General features: G+C 32.8%; 1 protein-coding gene across 3 annotated transcripts in view; it reads right to left on the bottom strand.

The window, feature by feature from the left end:
* LOC143225291 (uncharacterized) overlaps nucleotides 1–16,160 on the bottom strand; it is a 222,701-nt gene that overhangs the window by 58,060 nt on the left and 148,481 nt on the right. For 2 of the 3 annotated variants that reach the window (XM_076454431.1, XM_076454430.1), the window contains one exon: nucleotides 6,651–9,471. The exons of the other annotated variant lie outside the window; for it this stretch is intronic. In XM_076454431.1, coding sequence (XP_076310546.1) covers nucleotides 9,389–9,471 — 83 coding nt within the window. In that variant the 3' untranslated portion in view covers nucleotides 6,651–9,388. Of the gene's footprint in view, nucleotides 1–6,650; nucleotides 9,472–16,160 lie in introns of those variants that run through there. 3 annotated transcript variants of the gene reach the window in all.

Below are 16,160 nucleotides of genomic sequence, written 5' to 3'. Positions count from 1 at the left end.
TACTTGGTGATATCGAAACGTTATATTTATAATAAAGTTTTCTTCGTTACCTATTCAAGCCGTTTCTAAATTTTATTAATACTGCTACCTACGATTTCGACTTGAAAACATAACAAAATGTTGTCATTTATTAATACCATTAACTACAATTTTGATTTGATAACAGAACATGATGTTTGTTTATATTGCTATCTAAGATTTAGTTTCTTAAACATTATAACAATAACGTGAATAAAATTGTTACTTCTAAATCTAAGGTAATGAACGATATAATAAAATATAAGACATTATCCAAAACCAATAATACCAAAGTCTGGAGCCAGCAGTAACATATGGAAATAATTATTTACAAAAAAAATTATATGCATTAATATTAAATATTCGAGCAGAGAACAGTAAACTAAATTTACATTATATATTTTAGGTTTTAAAGACGACAAATTTGCTTTGGAGCTACTGATGTACTTGCTGTCAGTTGGAATGTATAGCACAATTAAACTACATTGGTTCCACTTTAATTGTATCACAGAGAACCATGGAGAATAGAAGGGTTCCGTTCAATATTTTTTACATCTTAGCTGAATGTGGTTATTCTATTTTTGGTTGCACTAGGGTTTAAAGGAAACGTTTTTATTTCTCTATTGAAAACAGAAACACACGCCGCTTTGAAGCCTATTTAATTTGGTATATAACTTACTTAATAGCGATAAGTTCATTATTAACTTTTACATACCAAAATTGATCGTACGTTCTTAGCTTGAAGTACTAGTACGTTATTGTTGATATCTGACATGTTAAAAATTGATCAAAATTGGCCAATTGATAACTTAACAGAAACAAAGACTTAAAAGAGAAATATGGGCATTAGGGTGAGTCATTCACTCTAGATTTTATTTCACACAGTGTTTTCACGAATCTGATAAAAACGTGTATGAATCAAACGTTAAATAAATATTTAGTAGATTTAGGCTGGAGTGATTTTTTTTTTTTACAAACAGTTTGATTATTGTAGTCTAAATCTGGGTTGAAAAAACAGAAAGTAAAAATATACACAAGTTTTATGTATCAAGGGCTCTCAAATTTTTAAGCATCAGACATACACCCCATCCGAAGACCTCTGATACCTTGATTGTTTGTTTGTTTCTTCAGTTTTGCACAAAGTTGCTCGAGGGATATCTACTCTTGACATATCTTATTTAGAAAAGATGGACTAGACGAAAAGCAGTTAATTGAAACCACCTACCGTTATCATTTGGTCAATTTTTGTACAAAACAAAAATTGGGATTGACCGTACATTATAACACTACCACAGTGAATGGAGCGTCCTGTTCACCAGACCTGGCTGATGACTTCATCTAATGCTCTGAGACTAAAATTTCGCAGAATCTATCTTAGAAACCATCGTTACAAATAGTATCACAGCTACAAATAGTACCACAGCTACAAATAGTACCAAACGAAGTTATTCCTCTATTTTTCTCTGTTTCTCTGCTGAAACGCTAAAAAAGGAATTTTTCTTATTATTAATTTAAAGTTAAAATAATTATTTTCCTCGGTTCTAAAAAATAAATTATTTTCTGTCTAAAAAAAGGCATGCTTTAGGCTTGTGATTTTTATGCAAGTCAGTTTTTTTTTTTCTGTCAGCTACTTTGCAAGTGATTCGTGTGGTGGAGTTACTGAGATAAGGAACTTGTCTTAGAGTGGTAAACACGACACTAGCCTTTGTGGCTAAATAGCACTTAGTTGGTTCTCAGGGAATAAGACGACACTAACTCGTTAGCTATGTAACATATTGAAAGTGTCTTCCCTACAGTGCAGTTTCTAAAGGTTAAGGCTCATGTCTGTGTCTTTTGTGTATAAAATGAGAGTTAAGCCATATTTGGTTTTATCCTTCCACTATCATATTTCCGTAAACCGTTTTAGAAAGCCTGTCATCTGAGTCGTGATGGATGGCCGCATCTTTTTCATAAGGAAATGACATGGTAGTCACGTGAACCTTTACAGATGACGTTGAAAGTGATAAATGAGAGTCAACATACAATCTTAGAACTCCAACAAAGATTTCTTAATTTGCCTCTTGCGTATACGTCTTATGCTTCAGGCCCAAGCCTGATGTCTGTAACTTATATTATCTTGTACATCATGCCCCATTAAAGATGAATGTTCACCAGATGTCCCATCTAAAGGTGATTTCTCATCAGCTGACACTAGCTGAACGGGGATTTGTTGGGCTTTTAACACATGAGACAATATCCATTCAAAGACAAACTTTAATATCGTTTAGTCTGAATAAACACTTTCGTTGGGAAGAGACAATTAACTGAGTTTTCAAGTTTTGTAAAAAGGCCATCTTGGGTCATATGATCAATGCATAATTAATGAAATAGGACATTTCACAAAGTTTTCAGCTTGATACAGTTTCTTAAAGTCTTAAAACATTGTCAGTATTTAGTCACAGAAGAAAACAGCTTTTGATTCCGGTAGTCTTTTAGGATTAGTATGTTCTGGTTCATCTGAAATATAATAAGTCTGTACCTAAGAATACCCTAACAGTGTTGTTGAATATCTTGTAATGTATACAATATAATGGTAAGTGTTGTTACATGTGTTATGTGTTCTATTTTCTTTTATTAAGAACAATAATCCATACACACTATAGATGTGAAATACGCGCATGAATGGATTAACGAGATTCCCACTGTCCCTATCTACTATCTAGCGGAACCACAGCCAAGGAAACGAACTGGAGAAATCATATGTTCAAGGAAGGCCAGCATACATCCTTCCTCTACGTCTTCAAAACTTAAAAAAGTTAAACTTTAAACCAAAAACATTATCAGAGAAACAGTTATGAAATAAAGAATCACTTATTTATATTTAAAAAGAAGTGTAAAAATACATCAATAAAATTTATTATAATTATAAATAATATATTTCATTTATTAGTGATAACGTATTACACTGAGCTTTATTCGTAGCGAGTGACAACTACTAGTGTTATGTCATACTGTTTTTTATTGAGCAATAACGCATAGAGCTATGTCATCATGCTGTATTTGTATTAGATGATAACGTGAAGTATATGTCATGCTTCGTTGTATTGGATGATAATGTTCAGTGTTATATCATACTTTACTTGTATTGTGTGATAATGTTCAGTGTTATATCATACTTTACTTGTATTGTGTGATAACGTTCAGTGTTATATCATATTTTATTTGTGTTGAATGATAACATGTACAGTTATATCATACTTTACTTGTATTAGGTGATAACTTGTTAAGAAGTTGTTACAAAGTATTATAGATTACATTTCAGTTACATTAATAATCCTTTATTACTTATGTCCTTCCAAGGAAGTATGTTACACGTTCTAGAAAAATTATATATATTTACGGAAATGTAATGAGTTAAACTATTTAATATAAAACTTGAATTAACTCTTTATATTTGTTTTTTTACTTTAAATACGCATTTACTTCAGATATAATCTCGTCTTTCATACCCATAAAAGATCGTAGCTGCACGAGCACAGTGTAAACTTCGTCATACCTAATTTTACTGTAAGAACTGCAAAAACGAAATATGTAATTTAATGGTAATTTAAAATATAAACATAAACGTTAGGTTGACTTTCAACGATGATACTTGTTAGTAACGCTGCATCGTTATTTTTCAGTAATGTAGAGAAATTGATCAGGAAGTCGCCTTGGGAAAAAAAAAACAACAAAAAAAACATTGTATCTCCAATTCTATGTAATATTCTGTAGTAATCCAAGTAGTGTGCATACCACGAAACAGGTTTCAATTTTCAATAAAACGGATAAGCTAGTACACGTGACTCTCTCGTTGCAGTGAAATAAAATATGTTTAGATTAAAATGTAGCAAAACGAGACATTTATTATTTAATATAATATTCTGGGTTTTTTTGTTGTTGTTATTTTTCAGGAAAACGAAGGCCTCACCATTTTAATTTAACGTACTACCAGAGAATATTTCTTCTCGAAAGTAACTAATGGTACAGTACAGAGCAAGCCAACTCCCTAATTAATTACTAGCAGTTTGATGCTAGCAGCTCGAGGTTAGAGTCATTCCAGTATAACTAGCATGTTTACTGCATAACCTACAAATTGCTGCAATAAATATATTGGTTTCTATTCAAAAATTTTTACCTTTTAAGTAGAAGTTTAATATAATCACGTTGATGATTGCGTAATTTGCTAAAAGTCTTATTTTCTGTTAGTGAAACTAAACTTATTCCGTAAACAGTACTTTATTTTTGTTAAGATGAAAATAATACAATAATCTTCAATATGTTTTACTAAATATTTCTGAAATACTAAATATTTCTCTGCTGAAGCTATGAGCAAAGAGCATGCTTTCGTAAAAATTATTGTAGAATATTTTAACATGTTTCACATATCTAACGTAATGAACATTGTTTAGTTGTTATTGTGGAACACAAATAATATTGTGAGAAACTACAACCTTAACTTTTTCTGTTGGATAATTTGTCTTGCTTTCTACTGGAATCCACTAGGAAAGATTTTTTGTTCTATACCTGACACATTAGTGATTTGTTCCTTATTTATTCAAGAACTCACTAAATATTTCTTTCAGTAAAATCTAATAGTAAATATTCATTCTTACTACTTACAATCCAACATAGAGTGGTCAATCTATATTGGGTTGTAACCAATAAAGAATGTCTAATTTTCTCACTTATAATCCAATAGGGAATTTTCACTCTTATTGTCTATAATTTAATAGAGAATGATTATTTTTTGTGTGTATAACCTAATGGAAAATGTTCATTCGTATTGTTTATAATCTAATAGAGAATGTTCATTATTCTTGGTTACAATCGAATAGAGAAAGTTCATTTTTAGTTATATTATTTTAGTTATTTTTAGTCTAATAGAAAATAATTTCTCCAGATCCAAATATGGAATATATTTTACTTGAATGGAATGATAAATACTCCATTGAGAAATATCCCAAGTTCTAAAACTATAACGATGAATTTTACTCTATTATTAATCTAATACAGATTCTACACAGCTTTAACACATCCTGGCCTGGATAAACTTATTTAATTTTCTGTATACCTTATTTAAAATGACCTGGTGGAAATAAATAGAAACAGCTCATGTTGAAATGTGTTTTTTGTCTTTACAACAATCTACTTCATGATATTTTCACTTTATTCTAAAATACATTATTTACTGTTGCATTCTTTCCATAATGGAATCTATTGTAAATAGATTTTTTATCCTTTACGGCAACTCACAAGGTGACATGTTCTCGTTCTTTACTAGAATTTTCTTGTGTGAAAACACCTCTTAAGTTAGATATCATTTTTGAGGAGTTTTTACTTAATCATGTCTGTGGCCAACTGAGAAATATTTATTTGATCATTTACAAAACATATTAAGAAATATTTATTTGATCATTTGTGAAACCTATTGAGGAATCTTTATTTGATCATTTCTAAAACCTTCTGGGAAATATTTATCTTTGCATTTCTTGAACCGACTAGGAATCTTTATTTTATCATTTTTAAAACCTATTGGGGAATGTTTATCTGAAATTTAATTGGATTATTTTCTGAACACAATCATATACTAAAATTCACACTGTGAAATTTATCTTTAAGAGAAATTAATTATCTATAAACTGAACTACAAAAAAGTTTAATTATGAAATGCAACAAATGTACATATTCGATGTTTAAGAACTCGTCAGTGAAAATACATTATTTCTAATGGGAAATATCTAATTTTAGCTTCATTATTAGAACTGACAAACTATTAATAGTAGTTCTATTTTCGTACTAATGGTTGAAGGATGTTAATTGTTATTATTCACAGTAAACATTAACTTGTACATTGAAAATATAACACTTTATGGACACATCTAAAGTTTTAAACTTGAATATCTGTACGTTGTGTGTTTATGATGCAATAGAAGGCCTGTGTAAAATGCGTTCGGATATAAATTTACAGTACTTGGAAGAACCACACAATTTACAGCTTTACCAACTGTTACAGGTGGGTAAAAATAAATGAGGAACGTATTTCTAAAACATTCAACAATAGGTGACGCTGTAAGATGATCTTGAAACTCTATTTGTAATTACTGTGTCATCATAAGGTGAGGAAGTTCAATGTGTACGTTTGATGTAGAAACAGATTGGTGCACTCATCAACTAGTTTTATTATTAAACTTTCAATAATTAAGATTTTGAGAAAAAATGTTTAGCAATAGATGATATGTTCCTTATATGTTGTTTTTAATTTCTTTTTATATGGTAGCGTTTCTCAAACTGGAGTCTCGCTCCAACAAAACGGGGGTTGAAAAATCATAAGAATATTGCACTAATGGATATTTTAGAGCACTTACAGTAAGTTGCTATCTTTATGTGTGTGAGAGGTCGTCACGAAATGAAATATTTTCAAAGAGAGCTTAGAACTTTTCTCATCAACTTACATTGTATTTCAGACTTATTCTGTGTTAGTCCAATATATAATTGTAGTATCGCTACTCATATAGAAATGATAAATGAATGCTATGATACCCATTTCTTCTAAATTCAGGGTTAACTGTATATACGTGTGTATACATACATAAAAAATAAAAGACACAAGGTATCTAAACTCTTTTCTTTATTTTCGAAGAAATATTTTTTTTTTTTACATTACTTCGAGGATTCTCAATTTGAAATGTTCATAATGAAGATGTAATTTTGATATGCTCAAGTTAGTTACACTTTTGATTGCTTTATTCAACACAAACTGAAACAATTATTTGAAACACAGAACTAAATCTCACAATTTAGATAATACAAAATTTACGGCTGTGTGTCTCTTGTCAGCAACTTTTCAATTTATTTATTAATAACTTAAATAACAGAGAAGAGTCTAGTTTCAATATTCGACATTTAGTTTTGTTTATGACAAAGCTCTCTAATAGAATATAAAACAATGACACTAAAGTAGTACAAAAACATTTATCTCTTCCTCATCTCTTGTCCATTTGCTCAGAATAAAAAAATAATTACCAAATAACAAAGTTGATTCTAATACAATGTTTACATAAGGTCTGTTACGAAGTAAAAAATGAAGGAAAAAAGTGTAAAATAAAACACAACTTATATTATCAACAATAATAAGCATCATAAGACGTGTTTTCAAAAATAACTAAAAAATGATTTTTCTAAAGCCCTTACGTCACAAGACGTAATGACATGTCGCTTGTCTTGATTCTGATTTTATAGAGCAATTACGTTACAGGAATGAATGGTTGCGATTATATTGTTTCTCTGAATTATTTTCAAAATATACGTTCGTTTTAAAAACGTGGAAACGAATGATAAATCAAACGATAAAGTGGACTACGGAAGATAAACCTCAGGACTGTTATAAAATATTTGTAATTCTATTAATTTATCAATAAGAGAATTTTTGTTTTCTGTTTCATTATTTTTAACATATTTGACATTTCGAACTTCACCAAGATTGTTGCTATTCTTGAATGGTTCAATTCAAATTCTACATTTTTATCTGATAATTACTGATCAGGATCTGGAGAATTCCTGATAAATTTGGATGGACTCTGTTGTATTCCTTATTAACCAAGGTGGAACCTATTTCATTTCTAATAAATGTACGTGCAACCTGTTTATTCTTGATAAGTCCAAATGAAGTTTGTTCCATTACTGGTATATCTAGCTGGTATCTGTTGGTGTGGTTTGTTATTAAGCACAAAGCTACACAAAGGGTCATCTGTGTTTTGCTCACCATGGCTATGGAAATCAGTTTTCTACCAGTGTAAGTCCGCAGGAGAAGGGATCGAGATCTGTAGTGTTCCTGATAAATCTAACCGGAACCTGCAACGTTCCTTAAAAGTCTTAATGCTGCAGAATTCGAAACCCGGTTATCTAAATTATTAGAACAGATTGTCTAAAAAATTACGTCACTGAAGAAAAACATCTCAATTTATAATTTTTCTTTTTTGTTGTTTCCAGCGACATCTATACAATAATTAAAGAGCACGGTTTACTAGTTTTAAGTTAGATTCTCAACACTTAATTTAGTTTCCAGTATATTTTACTCAGATAAGTGTTGCTTTATTTGTATTTTATGACTAAACAGAAAGTTACACAACAAATACCTGTGCTGTGCTCAATTCGTATATTAAAGCCAGATTCTTTAGTGGCATAAGCTTCTAGTCTTAACGTTGAACAAATTTTGTCTTTAAGAAAATTAGCTTAGGAAGTAAACTTTGGCTGAGGTGTAATATGAAGAGGCGAACAAGAATAACTAAATAAAAATAGAATCATTTTTGTTATACGCTCTTATTTTAATAAGTTAGACCTTTTCTTTAATGAAAACATTACCCGAAGTAGCACAATAGTTTAAAACAGTTTTATGTTTATTGTGAAGAACTATGTAAAATCAGGATCCCTTACATTTCTCTTGAGATGAACAAAATACATCAATATATAAAAACAGTTAGCTTAAACAATCATTAAACAGTGAAGATACAAGAGTATCAATTATATTTGCTCATAAATTTATAAGCTATGAATAAATGATTTATGCTGTGTTCCAGAAGACTGGGTACACACTAACATGTGATAAAAACATACTTCATCGGGATAAATATTATCATACGAACACGTAAACCATAATTTTAGTTTTTCGTTTCATTAATACGCGATTGTTTGTATATTAAATTCAGTTATTTCCTGTTTTGTTTTCTTTTAATATTTAAGCATTTATCAAACAATGAGATATTTGGCTATATCACAGTGATGTAACTTTTTAAATGTTTTCTTTGAACCATACTGTTTTTAACAACACGAGTAACGAAAAGCTAAATGAAAAGTATCTAGTTAAATAATTGTCTGTTATATGTATACAAATATCAGAGACTGACTTCCCGAACACGAAGTCGAAACAGAACAAACGTCAGGTGTTTCTCCACCATTCTTGTCACAAGAGCTAGTCACTCACGAATAAAGTAAGCATATAAACCAGAAAACAAGTAGCACAATATACGTTTGGTAACGACCCAAAGTTGTTCCAGTTGCACAATATTTGCTTGGTAACGAACCCAGAAAGTTCCAGGACCAGAATATATGTTTGGTAACGACCCCAGGAAGTTCCAGCGGCCTTCATGACGGATGATTTCCTTCTTCCTAATAATATATGTTTTCAGAAACGTTCAAGTAAAGCACCCAAGTAATAACACTTCAATATGTAGACCAATAAACTGGCCAGAAGATTGTCTTTATACCACGAGTTCACCCAAGACATCAGTTTTAATAGTTGGAGGTCCCCCCCCCCTCCAGCTTATTCCTTGGGATTCTTATCGGCGTCTTATTACATGCTAATAATCAATGTAATCAAAATCATCACGAAAAACGTCACAACTCTTCGTCCATCTGACGTTGCATGACGATCACCTGGTGGAAGAAAGAAAAGACGTAACTGATATATGGTTTTTAGTCACTGTGCATGATTAGTCTCTTTACTTTTATATTATTGTTTGTTACTGGCACGTTTGAATAGTCTCTCGGCTTTTATATTATTGTTTATTACTAACACGTTTGATTAGTCTCTCGGCTTTTATATTATTGTTTGTTACTAACACGTTTGATTAGTCTCTCGGCTTTTATATTATTGTTTGTTTCTGACAAGTTTGAGCCCTCTCCATTAATAGAATTTTCCTACCATTTCACCAATGTCTTTTAAAGGATAACATGATAATTGCATTTTAGTCGAAATTTGGCAGAATAAACCACGGGAAGTCTTTTAAAATAATATCATTCTGAACAACACGACACTATAATTATTCTAAATTTAACTTTTGTAGCTCAAATGATTAGTTTCCTGATTGTGGAATCTAAGAGATAAAGGAAATCGAGTTGCAAAATAAAAGTTGTTGAATTCAAAATCTAGTTTGTTTGCAATCCCAAACTTTTCTTGCGTCAAAGGACATTAAGCTGTTTACAGTGTGTGGTTTTCCTAACATGTATTAGTACAGCCTTCAGCGCGTGGAAACAACACGTGGGCTATTTTCGACACGTTCTGCACGTGACAAGTACATAGCAATAAAGATCTTATAATCCCACTCACACGAACAACAATATCAAACATGTCTCTCGCACCTGATCTACAGAAGCACCCTAGCGGAGAAACAAACAAAATATGTTTCAAGCGAACTTAAGTTAAACCTGGACAATCTGTTCATGGACATCATAATTTCTTACTACGTATAATGTTGGATTTAGCTTAAATCCTATGCTACTCTCGCTTACAGGTTTTTTCTCATACTTCTTATTTATTTCAAATAACCAATAGGTAACAGCCTTGCTACAAGCTTTTGTAGCCTTTGGCTGTAAAAAATATAAACGGCAAAATCTGCTAATGTAAAAGAACTTGTTTACACCTAATAACTTAAGAAAATGTAATCAAACTTTAATATTTGTGGACATATTCATGGTACTGACTGAAAATACATAATGTTAACTCTGACTATTCACCTACGTCTGTTATAATCACAAACAAGAGACACGTTGAAATGTCATTGATTAACCGATAACTGCTTGTGAAACATTGCCAACAATTGATTGATCACAACACAATGTGTAATTATATTATCCAAAACATAAACAGATTCAACTTATCACTGATACAGAAGACAAGAACCGAATTCGGGCACAAACTGTTGTTTTAACGGAAAATAGGACGAGTTAAGTCACAACTCATTATTGAAACAGAAAACAGGTGTTTAGTTCAAGCATAATTTATTGTTGTAATAGAAAACAGTGGACAAACGGAGGAATATTCATTGTTGAAACAGAGAATAGTGGCTGTTTCTAGGAAGAATTCACTGTTATGGAAGAAAAAGGATTATGTTTGTTTGTTTGCTACACAATGGACTATATGTGCTCTACCTACCACGGGTATCAAAACCCGGTTTCTGGTTTTGTACGTCCGCAGACATGCCACTGTGCCTAGGTAGCAAGAGAAAAGAGGCGAGTTACAATTTCCAAACTAATTAGCATAATCTTATCTATTGTTCCTGGAGAGGAAAAATAAAATATAAATTGAAATTATTTGAATTTGATGAAAGATTCCGCGTTCCTTGTTTTGTATTTTACACGAGCAAGAACACCAGTCAAACACCTCAATTAAACTTTCTTCATTGTTCACCATACGCGTTTTTCTTTCTTTTCTTTTGATGAATTACCAGTGGTCTAGTGGTTACAGTGCTGGGCTGTTGATGCGTTATAAGTGTAAAGTTTAAATCCCACTTTTCGATTGGAGCTGTTCAAGATATTGCAATAGATGTTATTTATTACCTGCCTTCCATCTAGTCCATTGATTCGAAATTAGGGACGGCTATCGAAGATAGCCCTTGGGTAGCTTTTCAGGAATGTCTGAAACAAACAAACTTTCCCCTTACCATCAAGTCATCAAAGACCAAATTATTTTTTCTCGGCAACTAATGATTCGTGAAACTCTACACCACAGGGAGACTTGCACTATAATGTTCTCGGTGTAATAGCTTAACGATGCACGTAAATAATACTTCCCGTAAGGTATTGTTGATGTCATAGCTTCTATAGACAACTTTTGTTAAACCCCGAGGTAAAATTATTACATCGATGGAAATACATGCAAGTTATGGAGTACCTATCTGAAAATTATCACATTTAACACACAAAATTTTATGTTACACGAATGGATGACTTCGTAGAGAATCTTTATAAATAATCGAGATCTAAACTTTATACCTAAGTAAATAAAAACACTTGGTGAAATTACGTATAATTTTTACTTCTACTGCACTAGACTTCAAACGTTTTATTTCCTTACAGCTCACTCGTTCTGTAAACAAGATGACATAAAAATGTAGATAAGTAGAAAGATAAAACACAGAAATAGAAAAGTTTATCGGTTTTTCACAGAAATCTATAAAACTAAAAGTTTTTAGCTTGTGTTTGTTGACTCCATATTAAAATTGTCACTGATCCATCAAATTCATCACGTGTGTCGTTAAAACAGATAATTTTATACTAAATATAAATTTTCAACGTCTTTAATTTTAAGTTTATACCCATTAAGACATCATAATTTTCCCAAGAAATTGTTTGTTTAGAATTAAAAAAATATATACACATTGGACTATCTGTGCTGTGCCAACCACCGGTACAAAACCCGGTTTTCAGCGGTGTGAGTCCGCAAACAAATTGCGAAAAATAAAACGCAAGCAAAATTTGTTTTAAAGAAGTTATCTGCAAGTCTAAGACAGCATTACTGTTTTAATTAAACTTCCGATGAGGCCTGACAATGCATTATCTTACACTCTGGAAACATATTATAATTTTGATCAAATTTATCCCCACGGCTCTAGAAAGGTATTACTGTTTCAATTAAACTTTCTCTAATACTGTAAAAAAAGCATTACTATTTTAATTAAACTTGTCTCTAAGGCTGTAGAAAGGCATTACTGTTTTAATTAAACTTGTTTCTAAGGCTCTAGAAGGCATTACTGTTTTAATTAAACTTGTTTCTAATATTGTAAAAAAAACACTACTATTTTAATTAAACTTTCACTAATACTGTAAAAAAAAGCATTACCATTTTGATTTATCTTCTGATAAAAATTAAAACGTGTAAACTTTTAAAATGTTAAACATATGAAGAAAAATAGAAATGTTAGGTTCTCTGGTATTGTAGCCTTTCAAAATCCAAACTAATGTATTTATTACCCACTTATTACCAATGTTCAAACATTGTGTTTAACGCTACCATGATGGTAATATAAAAATACTGAAAAGAGGTGATAAAAGTAAAGTGGGTAATAAAAATAACAATAAAAATGAGTAAATGATGTGGAACAGTCAAAAAATATATATATTAAATGAGTTGAGAAGTCAATTGATAAATCTCAAACGTGTAACTTATAAAATGCCATAAACCTTCAGATCATAAAATTCAAAAAATGTATGAAAATGTATCCAGTCTCTGGAGAATAGAAACTACTCTCTTTGTACAGGTGAATCTTTAACGTTATATTGACAAAAATATATTTTCAGGATCTTATAATTGTTTACCAGATATTCTTTATAATAAACTGGGCTTAGGATGTTAAAAATAAAGTTTCGATACCCGTAGTTGGCACAGTATAAATGGCCCATTGTGTGCATAAGAAAAATAAAAACAAACAAGACTAAAATTATGTATTTTAAACGAAATAATAATTTGTAGTATTCTTACGAACGTGCCATATTCTTCTTTCTCACCAATACGCTACGTTCTCTAAGCCTTATTTAATGTTAACATTTTCTATAATATTGATTAAACACTATGATTATTAACACATAGCGTTTATATGTAGTTTTGTTTAAATCTTATGGCAATTATAATCTAAAAAAAATATTTTTTTTTAATTTCGAGCAAAGCTACACGAAGGCTATCTGCATTAACCGACCCTAATTTAGTAGCGTAAGACTAGAGGGAAGACAGCTAGTCATCATCACCTCCCGTCAACTCGTGGGCTACTCTTTTACCAACGAATAATGTGATTGACCGTCACATTATAACACCCCCATGGCTAAAAGGACAAGCATGTTTGGTGCAACAGGGGATTCGGCCCCGCGACCCTCAGACTACGAGTCGAATGTCTTAACCCACATGGCCATGCTGGACCGAAAATACACTTCTGGCCAAAATCTTAGGGCCAATAAACATAAAGAAAAAATATGCATTTTGCGTTGAGGCCCGGCATAGCCAAGCGTGTTAAGGCGTGCGACTCGTCATCTGAAAGTCGCGGGTTCGCATCCCCGTCGCGCCAAACATGCTCGCCCTTTCAGCCGTGGGGGCGTTATAATGTGACGGTCATTCCCACTATTCGTTGATAAAATAGTAGCCCAAGAGTTCGCCGTTGGTAGTGATGACTAGCTGCCTTCTCTCTAGTCTTACACTGCTAAATTAGGGACGGCTAGCACAGATAGCCCTCGAGTAGCTTTGTGCAAAAATCCAAAACAAACAAACATTTTGCGTTGTTAGACTGAACCACGTATTTGAGTAGAGCTTTGAAAGATGAAAAAAAACACTGTTTTAGCATTTAATTGATAAAATGTGAATACGATGAAATTAGCCTAAATACTAGCGGGTTAAAATTTTAAAATTATGTCAAAAAGAAGTCCTAAACAGGGTAGAAAATGCCCAACAAGAGGTCTCAGTAGTGAGTTGCAACGCTGTCATTGCGAATACTTCAAACATTCGCTTTGGCATGGTCGATATAAGCGTATGCAGAAGGCTGGCTGGAATGTTTGCACTGTTTGAAATTGACGTCCATTTCTATAGACTTTCCTTGCCATCCACCCCTAAACATTTTCACTCTAGTTCAGTTCGGGCGAACATGCTGGATGGTCCAAAAGAATCACGTTATTCGCCATGAAAAAGTCCTTTGTCCGGCGGGCATTGTGGACTGCAGCATTGTCCTGCTGAAAGATCCAGTCATGTCCACACAAGTGAGGGCCTTTAGTGAATAAGGATGCTCTCTCCAACATGCCAATGTAGCCAGCTGCTGTTTGACACCTCTATATAACCTGTAGCTCTATTGTTCCATGGAAGGAGGAAGAACCCCAGATCATGATGGAAACTCCTCCACTGTGTCGTGTAAAAAATGTTTCCGATGGGATATCTTTATCGTGCCAGTAACATTGAAAGCCGTCTGGACCATCCGGGTTAAATTTTTTCTCATCAGAGAACAAAACTTTCGTCCACTTTTCTATGTCCCATATTTGGTGCTTCTCAGCAATGTTTAACCGAGCCGTTTCGTGGTGTGGAAGGAGGCGTGGCCTTTGAAGACGTTTACGGTTTTTAAAGCCTTTTTCTCGTAGATGCCGTCTTATTCACGGTGTTTTTTCTCATGACGTTCTCATGACCTGATCCTGCTGTGCCGATCTCGCCAACGGTCCCGCCGGTAATCGTCGACGGCCTGCCACCCCACCTCTCGCCTCTTCAAATCGCCACGTTTATTGTGCAGGCTAAGCCTGGCGCCTCCTTAGACCCTTCCAGAACGCGAATTCTTCGCCGAGGGGAAATTCTCCTCCAATCGTCAACGCTTAAAGACTTATCCTATTTTTGTGAGCCATGGAATACACCAATTGTTCTTGAACTCCATTCTGCGTGCGTCCGTAATAGCCTCAATCTGGTTTCCACGATCAGCTGGTGTCTTACCGGACAAACCGTCGAATCCTACTGCTCAACAACGGCGAAAATTTCTTGGGCCGACCACTTGAAATTCTCGTTCCGTATCCCTCAGGGTCTCTTTACGAAATTTGCAACAGCAGTTTTACCACGCACAGTCTCACCAGCGATGACACTTTGAGAGAGACCTTGTTTTTGCAGCTCGACAATTCTGCCACGTTCAAATTCTGTCAACTTTTTAATCTTTGCCTTGTTTTTTTAACCCAATGTAACACAGAGATGTCAGTGGGAGATGTTGACAACGCTAATGCTTGAACACAAATGACTAAATTTGGTTTTAGTATGGTCTTAAACTTTTGACCAGCTAGTATTTAGACTAATTTCAGTGTTCACATTTTCCCTATTAAATGCTAAAAAAGTTTGTTTTTTTTCCTTTTCTTACTTTCATCTTTCGAAGCTTTACTCAAATAAGTGGTTGAGTCTAACAACGCAAAATGCATATTTTTTTTTTTTTATGTTCATTGGCCTTAGGATTTTGGCCAGCAGTGTATCTATAAACCACACCTTAACTAACTACACTTTTTTTTTCAACGCATACCAATTTTAATAATTTGTATACACTGGACATCATTATTTCAAAGCTTTCAACTTGAATCAACTCATTGCATGATACTCTAATACTACGAAGAAGTACATGTCACAGCCATCTAGACGAATCTCCTCTACTTTTTTAAAATGAAATGTTTGACTGCCATAAAATTCAATTTCTCACCCAAAAAACGAATAAAAGTACTTGATACAAGCCTCACGCTGACATAGAGATAAGTCTACAAAACTGTAACGCTAAAAATCGGTTGGATTCCCCTCGGTGAATATAGCAGATAGTCTGATATGTCTTTACACACAAACCCAGACACTTGGTAAA

The sequence above is a fragment of the Tachypleus tridentatus genome, chromosome 9 (assembly GCF_004210375.1).
Source record: "Tachypleus tridentatus isolate NWPU-2018 chromosome 9, ASM421037v1, whole genome shotgun sequence".
In the NCBI taxonomy this organism is placed as follows: Eukaryota; Metazoa; Arthropoda; class Merostomata; order Xiphosura; family Limulidae; genus Tachypleus; species Tachypleus tridentatus.
This window is presented reverse-complemented; position numbering and strand designations above follow the sequence as displayed.